The sequence below is a fragment of the Rhinopithecus bieti genome, unplaced genomic scaffold (assembly GCF_001698545.2).
Source record: "Rhinopithecus bieti isolate Rb0 unplaced genomic scaffold, ASM169854v2 scaffold_16234, whole genome shotgun sequence".
Taxonomy (NCBI): domain Eukaryota; kingdom Metazoa; phylum Chordata; class Mammalia; order Primates; family Cercopithecidae; genus Rhinopithecus; species Rhinopithecus bieti.
This window is the reverse complement of record NW_016808946.1, coordinates 937,129-946,518: the sequence shown is the minus strand read 5'-3', so window position 1 is coordinate 946,518 and position 9,390 is coordinate 937,129. Positions and strand designations below refer to the sequence as shown.

Below are 9,390 nucleotides of genomic sequence, written 5' to 3'. Positions count from 1 at the left end.
ATCGGAGACCATCCTGGCTAACACGGTGAAACCCGCGTCTCTACTAAAAAAAAAAAAAAACAAAACTAGCCGGGCGAGGTGGCGGGTGCCTGTAGTCCCAGCTACTCGGGAGGCTGAGGCAGGAGAACGGCGTAAACCCGGGAGGCGGAGCTTGCAGTGAGCTGAGATCCAGCCACTGCACTCCAGCCCCCGTGATAGACCGAGACTCTGTCTCAAAAAAAAAAAAAAAAAAAAAAAAAAAAAAAAAAAAAATTACGCGGATCATGAGGTCAGGAGATTGAGACCATTCTGGCTAACACGGTGAAAACTCGTCTCTACTAAAAGTACAAAAAATTAGCCGGGCATGGTGGTGGGCGCCTGTAGTCCCAGCTACAGGCTGAGACTGAGGCAGGAGAATGGCATGAACCCAGGAGGCGGAGCCTGCGGTGAGCCAAGATTGTGCCACTGTACTCTGGCCTTGGTGACAGAGTGAGACTCTGTCTCAAAATAAAATAAATAGAATAAAAATACAAATATTAGCCAGGTGTGGTGGTGTGTGCCTGTAGTCCCAGCTACTTGGGAGGCTGAGGCAGGAGAGTCACTTGAACCCGGGAGGCGGAAGTTGCAGTGAGCTGAGACCGTGACATGGGCAACAAAAGCGAAACTCCATCTCAAAAAAAAAAAAAAAGAAAGAAAGAAAAATTAGCCAGCCATGGTGGCGCATGCTGTAGTCCCAGCTACTCGGAAAGCTGAGGCAGGAGAATCACATGAACCTGGGAGGCGGATGTTGCAATGAGCTGAGATCATTCCGCTGCACTCTAGCCTGGGTGGCAGCTAGACTCCGTCTCAAAAAAAAAAAAAAAAAAAAAAATCTATGAGTAGACTTCATTCCTCCCAAAGCAAATCTGAAGCTATAATCCATGAAAAGAATTGCAACCCATTAAGCTACTAATTAAAACTGGTACATAACAGCAAGTTCGAGTGTAAGTTTCATAGGCATGTCAGCATGTTTTCTGTTTAATATGTTTTAAAATTAATTTCAGCTAAAACATGAGGAATAATCATTTTGCTTTTGAGCCTGATGTTAAAATTTGCTTTTAATGTTAGGGAAATATTTTTTAAATTAGACAATTCATATCAATTCATAAACTGAAATAAGATGTTATTCTGAACTCTTAATTATGTAGCCTTTAGCTATTTTATTTTAAATCAAAGAGCTTCTCAGCACCATAATGAACGTCAGAAGGAAAGCCCAGTGCCCACACTTAGCATGGTTCAGTCAAACCCAAAAAAATCTTTATCAAAGATGTTCACTTTGGGTTCCAAATTACTTAAGACATGTCAGTATTGGGCATTATTGGAATTTAAATAAAAAACACTTTTCAAATGACTTGGGAAGAAGGAAAGGAAAGATCGCTGCTGCTTAATACATTTTATTCAGGTCTGTCATTACACTTGCGTGAGTAATCATGGGTGAGATTTTATTTGCAGGAGGAGAAAGTCTTCCAGAAGAAGTTCTTGCAGGGCGTTCTGTCCCGGCGTGCGGATTGCTGGGGGGGTGCGCCTTCCTGCCGCCTGGCCACCTCCCTGGCTTCCTCTCCTATGAGGGGCCCGGCACTGGCCTGGGAGGTCCACTCAAACCACCAAGCGAGGAAAGTCAGGAGGCTGCTTTTCCTTATTCCTGCTGCTTCCTGCATATGCTTATAAAGAGAAGCAGATGGCAAAGGAAAGAAAACTCAGCAATCTGGCTCAGCAGCAAGCATTCAAAGATATGCAATCTCCTTATGAAAAAAAAAAGATCTACTAGAAGACTACCCTGGAGAAAAGAGAAAGAAAATATTAAAATAAATAAATAAAAGAAAAAAATGAAAAGATGCTCCATAGCAATAAGCCTCATTTCCACTTAAAAGATGAGGATGAGAAAGTGAAGAGAACATCTTAAAGAAATTGCTTTAATTAGAGAAAAGGAAAAGTTGGTCATTTTAAGTCAAGGAAAAAAACCTGGTGGTTTTGCTCCATACTCTTTGCTAAGGTCCTTAATTAGGAGAGGTCAGGAAATCTGCCATTTTCCCCCCAGTGACTGGCAGCTGAGAAGCTCCAAGGTGGATCAGGCTAATTTATTTGTTCTCCCACCTTTGGCCACACTCCTGGATGTCCGCAAGTTGCTTTCTGAGACGATGGGACTGAAACGTTAAATTCTGGCTTTTCAAATTCCTTAGAAAGCTTCTGGGAGTAATCTGCTGATAAATGGCCTGCCTGAAATTCATCTGATAATTTTAGAGAAAATCCATTTTAATGCTCAACTTTATATACTCTTTCTTGGAACTTTCTCAAAATGGAAAAAAGAACAATCAATCACCTCATGAAGTTACAAATTCTCACAACGGAAAATGTAATGATGCCAATTCCTCTGAGCCAGTGGGAGCCTGTGCTGTGTATAACTGAAGGCTCTGGAAGGGCTGTCGCAGCTCCACGCCTGCCCTGCAGTGGACCGGTGCACTTGCTTCCCCTTTCCCAGACACCCGACGGAGGGAGCCCTGGCATGAAGGGCCCTCCTTGAGCTGCACAGGTTTCCAGCAGGCTTCATGGGTTGGGACATGTAACTGAGGATCAGTGATCTGAATGTAACATCCCAGTACCTCAGGCCAGCCAAGATCACTACAAAGTTCAGCCCTGCGTCCTGTCCAAGCTGTGAACTGCAACATACGTGCACACACACACTCACCATGCAGGCCAAAAAGCCAACAAGAGACAGAGAGTGGGCTAGCGTGTGGCCACGTCGGGACTGTACTCACCTCGCTGTCTGGGCCAGTGGGGCTGCCCTCCAGGGGCAGGGCGGCGGTGGCCGTGGCCCCAGAGAGCAGCAGCAGCAGGAGGCCGGGGGGCAACAGCATCTTGTGGGCTGACAGGAGCTTCTCTCAAACCCTGCTGCTGCTCTTCCTTCCTGGCAGCCCTGAAATCAATGTTTTGGGGACTTGGGTCTCTTCTTTGGAGCTTGGTGGGTATTTTAAGCCCAATCTCCAGCTGTTTTTTGTGTCTGTACATGTCTAACGCCTGGATCCTCTTCCCTCATGCAGTGACGCAGAAGCTGGAGCAATCAGTGCCCACAAAAGCGCTTTGGGATTGGATCTAACTCCTTAATTAAAGCTTCAGGTCTTTTCCTGTGTTTAGAGCGAATTTGCTCTTATTTTGGAACGCATGTGCGCTTGCTTCTGGAGAAGTTCTGCTTCCTCGTAATTATGCCTATAGCAGGCAGGAAGCCGTGAGAACAAAAACAAGTGATTTAACATAATATAAAATTAGCCTTGGATAAGGAGCTTGAATGTGAAATTGTGCCCATGTGAAAGTATGACTGAAACTCATCCAGTAATTTCGGAGACATTCTTCTACTACGGGCAGAGAAACAAGGAGGCAATGGGAGCTCAGAGATGCTACTATAGTATCCGCTGGTTTCACCAAATTGTTGGCAAAGAGGCCCCAAGAATCGCTCCCAGTACTGCCTCTCAGCCCAGCAGGCCAGACCCACTGTCCTCTAGGTCAGGCCTTCTCAAACTGAAGTGCAGACGATCGCTTTGCAGGCAGGTCCTGATGCGCTGGGGCAGGGAGGAGTTGAGAGCTGCATTTCCAACAAGCACCCAGGCACTGCTGGCCCCAGGGCAGCCGGGCTCTGGCCCACTCGGCCTGGGGTGCAATGGCACACCCAGCTCACTGCATCCTCTGCCTCCTGGGTTCAAGCGATTCTCCTGCCTCAGCCTCCCAAGTAGTTGGGATTTCAGGCACCCACCAGCATGCCTAGCTAATTTTTGTATTTTTAGTAGGGACAGGTTTTCACCATGTTGGCCAGGCTGGTCTCGAACTCCTGATCGTCCAGTGTTTTCTTTTTTTTGAGATGAAGTCTCGCTCTTGTTGCCCAGGCTGGAGTGCAATGGTGTAATCTTGGCTTACCACAACCTCTACCTCCCGGGTTCAAGTGATTCTCCTGCCTCAGCCTCCCGAGTAACTGGGATTACAGGCATGCGCCACCATGCCTGGCTATTTTTGTATTTTTAGTAGAGACAGTTTCACCATGTTAGCCAGGCTGGTCTCGATCTCCTGACCTCGTGATCCACCCACCTCGGCCTCCCAAAGTGCTGGGCTTACAGGCATGAACCACCATGCCTGGCCCGGTCCAGTGTTTTCTTTTCTTTTCTTTTTCTTTTTTTTTTTTTGTATTTTTTTTAGTAGAGACGGGGTTTCACTGTGTTAGCCAGGATGGTCTCCATCTCCTGACCTCGTGATCCGCCCATCTCGGCCTCCCAAAGTGCTGGGATTACAGGCTTGAGCCACCGCGCCCGGCCTGGTCCAGTGTTTTCTAAACTGCTCCTGACCACCCGCTTGTGGGTCATAGGCTGGTACTTTCCTTTAGAATGAAATTGAAATTTGTGTGCATCACCCGTAGTAAGGATAAATGATGATTCATGTTGTGTGTGTCCAGTGTGAGACGTATTGTTACTGCAGGGCACAGTCACAGTTTGGGAAGCAGTGCCCGGCCCTGCCCTCAGCCAACTCCCAGGGCTCTCTGTCCTCCCGAGGCTGGCGCCACTGCTAAGAGTGCAGACCATGGAGTCCCTCCCTGTGCTACCTGCTGGCTCTCCCTCACAGGCCCTCATTGCTGAATCACACAGACAAATGCACAGACCCCTCTGCCCAACTAGACACCGAGTAAAATCTGAAACATCCACCCAAACTTACTATATATGACCAGCATCGAAGGCGAGGCTGTAAATTGAAGTAACACAACCCAAAACTGATGGCACTTTCTAGAAGTGAACATATTTGTTTTCAGTTTTCCAGAGTCCTGCTTTACACCTTCACGGGGGAAATCTCAATCTTGAATTTGTCACAGTCTTTTTGCTTATGTTAAAATCCTAGGTAAGATCAGCAAGGCCTGCTGGCCAGAGACTTACATGTTGTATGTTGCTTCACTGTTATTTCTGTACCAAAATTCCTATAAATGACACTAAAAATTTTGAGTTATATTTGCAGATGAGACATTCACAGCAGTTCAGCCAGCTTCTTTTTGTTTTTGAGACAAAGTCTCGCTCTGTCATCCAGGCTGGAGTGCAGTGGCACAACTTCAGCTCACTGCAACCTCCACCTCCCAGGTTCAAGGGATTCTCCTGTCTCAGCCTCCTGAGTAGCTGGGATTACAGGCACGAGCCACCACGCCCAGCTAATTTTGTATTTTAGTATTTTAATAGAGATTTCACCATGTTGCCCAGGCTGGTCTCAAACTTCTGAACTCAAGTGATCCACCCATCTCAGCCTCCCAAAGTGCTGGGATTACAGGCGTGAGGCCACCACACCCGGCCTCACCAACTTCCTATATTGTTAGTCTAGTGTGCCAATTTTATTCAATGAGCTCATTAAACATTCTGAGCACTCGGCGTGGAACTTGCAATACCACAAGGGACCCATGCCACCCACACCCCGACAGAGGTGTTGCAGCCTAAAAGAAACAGGATACATGGACACAAATGAAAGACAAGGACATTTTTCAGTGCGATAAGAAGTGTGCAAAGAAGGGGAATGTGCTGCAAATTGGGGAAGACTTCATGAGAACTGACGACTGTTTCAAGAAGGTGGCAAACTCTGGGAGGTGGAGATGAGAGGATCACTTAAGCCCAGGACTTCAGGACCAGACTGGGCAACATAGCAAGACCCCATCTCCACCAAAAAACAAAATTTAGCAAGGCATGGCAATGCACACCGGTAGCCCTGACTACTTGGGAGGCTGAGGCGGGAGGATCGCTTGAGCCCAGGAGTTCAAGACCAGCCTGGGCAACACGGCAAAACCCCATCTCTACAGAAATTAGCTGGACGTGGAGACACACACCTGTGGTCCCAGCTACTTGGGGGGCTGAGGTAGGAGGATCATCTGAGCATAGGAGGTCAAGGCTGCAGTGAGCCAAGATTGCACTACTGCACTACAGCATGGGTGACAGAATGAGACTTTATGACAAAAAAGAAAAAAGAAAAACTTAGCCAGGTGTGGCAACACACACCTGCAGTCTCAGGCACTTGGGAGGCTGAGGCAAGAGGATTGCTTGAGCCCAGGAAGTTGTGGCTGCAGTGAGCTGTGATCAGCCTGGGTGACATAGCAAGAGCTCATCTCAAAAAAAAAAAAAAAAAAAAAAAAAAAAAAAAAAAAAAAAAAAAAAAAAAAGGCCGGGTGCAGTGACTCATGCCTACAATCCCAGTTACTTGGGAGGCTGAGGCAGGAGGATCACTTGAGCCCAGGAGTTCAAGACTAGCCCGGGCAACATGCAAAACCCCACCTCTACCAAAAACAAAATACAAAAATTAGCTAGACATGGTCGCATATACCTGTGGCCCCAGCTACTTGGGAGGCTGAAAAAGGAGGATCACCTGAGCATGGGACGTGGAGGCTGCAGTGAGTCAAGATTGAGCCCCTGTACTCCAGCATGGGTGACAGAGTGAGACCTTGTCTCAAAAAGAAAAGAAAACTTAGCCTGGTGTGGTAACACCCACCTGTAGTCTTGAGTACTTGGGAGGCTGAGGCAGGATTGCCTGAGCCCAGGAATTCATAGCTGCAGTGAGCTGTGATCATGCCACCGTACAGAGCAAGAGCCCATCTCAGAAAAGAAAAGGCCAGGTGCAGAGACTCACGCCTATAATCTCAGCACTTTGGGAGGTTGAGGCAGGAGGATCACTTGAGTCCAGCCCAGGAGTTTGAGAGCAGCCTGGGCAACATTCTGAGACCCTATCTCTACAAAAAAAAAACTAAAAAATTAGCCGGGCATGGTAGTACATGCCTGTAGTCCCAGCTACTCAGGAGGCTGAGGCAGGAGGATCGCTTACGCCTGGGAGGTTGAGGCTGCAGTGAGTCATGATCGTGCCACTGCATTCCAGTCTGGGTGACAGAGACCCTGTCTCAATGAAAAAAAAAAAACGCACAAAGTCTCTGAAAGTTATACAGCTACTAGGGTTGCAAACCTAAGACGCAAACCCAGATCTTTCAACCTTTGGAAAGTCTACAGTATCTATTCCCTAAACTCTTCTTGATGAGTTTTAAATTTATTTTATTTTGAGACTGAGTCTCACTCTCGCCCAGGCTGGAGTACAGTGGCACAATCTCAGCTCACTGCAGCCTCCACCTCCTGGGTTCAAGCGATTCTCCTGCCTCAGCCTCCCGAATTTATTTTTTAGAGTTGGGGTCTTGTTCTGTCACCCTAGTGCACCAGGCTGCAGTGCAGTAGCACAGTCACCTCACTAAAGCCTTCCACTCCCGAGATCAAGCAACCATCTGCCTCAGCCTCTTGAGTAGCTGGCTGGGTCTACAGGCAGGCATCACCATGTCTAACTATTTTTTATTTTTTTTAAGAGATGGGGTCTCACTGTGCTGCCCAGGCTGGTCTCAAACTCCCAGACTTAAGTGAATCTCCTGCCTTAGCCTTCCAAGTTGCTGGGACTACAGACACAAGCCTCTGCACCTGGCCAATAAGGAGTTTAAAGAGTGCTTATCCGAAAATGAAACTGCTAACATACGGGTCTTTGGCTGACCGTACTAGGAAGGGAGGCTTTATGATTCACTTTTCATTCACTGACATGACACACAGATATTATACTTAACGTGAGAACAAGTGCTGAGCCATTTGCAGACCCGAAACCACAAAGTATGAACTTGGCGCCCTACTACGGCCATAGCTTAGCGCCTCCCTTGGAGAGTCAGGGTAGCTTTGGGGCATCTTTTGCTGATCCTATTTGGGCACAGATGGTATAAATTCTACTCCAAATGAATGCCTTTTTCTCTCACCCATTCTAGAGTGAGCGGACCCAAATGTGAACACTGTCTCCTGACTGTGGCTGGGTGACCCTGGGCAGCTGGTGAACCTCATCAAACTTCCATTTGCTCATCGGGAGAAGGTGAAGAATCAGATCTACGCTGATCAAGTTGTGAAGACCAGCGAGGTAATACATGGAGTACCCAGTGGGTGCCTGGCACACAGAAAGGGCTCCACAAACCCGCCCCTTCTCTTCACCATATTGCCTAAGGGTAAAGGGAAAGGAGTGCCTGGACCTCTAAGAAACCCAAAGGCACGAGAAAAAAACAAAACAAAACAAAACACACACACACACAAATTAGCTGGGTGTGGTGGCGCACGCCTGTAGTCCCAGCTACTTGGGAAACTGGGAGGTGGAGGTTGCAGTGAGCTGAGATCACATCATTGCACTCTAGCCTGGCAACAAACACAGCAAGACTGTGTCTCACTTCAGCTTTATATATATTTATAAATCACTTTATATATATTTATTATATATAAAATAATATGTAAAAAAATTAAAAGGTCAGGCACGGTGGCTCACATCTGCAATTCCAGCACTTTGAGAGGCCAAGGTGGGTGGATCACGAGGTCAGGAGTTGAAGACCAGCCTGGCCAAGATGGTGAAACCCCGTCTCTACTAAAACTACAAACATTAGCCAGGCGTGGTGGCGTGCACCTATAATTCCAGCTACTCAGGAGGCTGAGGCAGAGAATTGCTCGAACCCGGGAGGCAGAGGTTGCAGTGAGCTGAGATCGTGCCACTGCTCTCCAGCCTGGGTAACAGAGCAAGACTCCTTCTCAAAAAAATAAATAAATCCAGTGTAGGCTGGCTTCGACACCTATGGTCTTTGATGGTGGTGTTGCTATGATTCTCCTTTGTTTTTAACTTTTTAAACTTTGAAATTATTTTAGATTTATCAGAAAGTTGCAAAAATAGCACAGATCATTCCTGTGTACTCTCATCTAGGCTTCCCTAATGTTAAGGTCTTACAATCATCAAAACCAAGAAATTAGCACTGGGACAATTCACTGCGGACCTTATTCATTTTTCACCAGTTTTTCCACTAGTGTCCTTTGTCGCCTTCTGGGAGGAAAAATATTTCCTCTGCTCCCTTATTTTCACTGACAGGGTTCATACATTAAACTGACAAAAGACAGACTAGCAAGAGAAAAGACATTTTTATTTCCATATGTATGTATGCACATGGGAGTTCATAGAAAAGGAAATGTGACTTAAAGGAGTGGTTAGAATTTGGGGCTTATAGCTGGACGTGGTGGCTCATGCCTGTAATCCCAGCACTTTGGGAGGCTAAGGCCAGTGGATCACTTGAGACCAGGAGTTCGAGACCAGCCTGGCCTACATGGTAAAATCCCATCTCTACTAAGAATACAAAACATTAGCCGAGTGTGGCGGCAGGTGTCTGTAACCCCAGCTACTGAGGAGTCTGAGGCAGGAGAATTGCCTGAATCCAGGAGGCGGAGGTTGCAGTGAGCCGAGAATGCACCACTGCACTCCAGTCCGGGCAAAGCGAGACTCTGTCTCAAAAAAAAAAAAAAAAAAAAAAAAAAAAAAATTTTGGGGTTT

The 9,390-nt window shown here is 46.9% G+C and overlaps 1 protein-coding gene across 5 annotated transcripts in view; it reads right to left on the bottom strand.

Moving 5' to 3' along the window:
* Positions 1-1,396: 1,396 nt before the first annotated feature.
* The window catches only part of LOC108539344 (cortistatin), a 21,535-nt gene continuing 13,541 nt past the window's right edge, over positions 1,397-9,390 (bottom strand). For 2 of the 5 annotated variants that reach the window (XM_017887933.1, XM_017887936.1), the window contains 2 exons: positions 2,775-2,932; positions 1,397-1,679 (listed from right to left, as the gene is read on the bottom strand). In XM_017887933.1, the coding sequence (XP_017743422.1) occupies positions 1,655-1,679; positions 2,775-2,932 (183 nt within the window). In that variant the 3' untranslated portion in view covers positions 1,397-1,654. The remainder of the gene's footprint in view (positions 1,680-2,774; positions 2,933-9,390) is intronic. The other 3 variants (XM_017887932.1, XM_017887938.1, XM_017887934.1) reach the window with 2 other exon arrangements.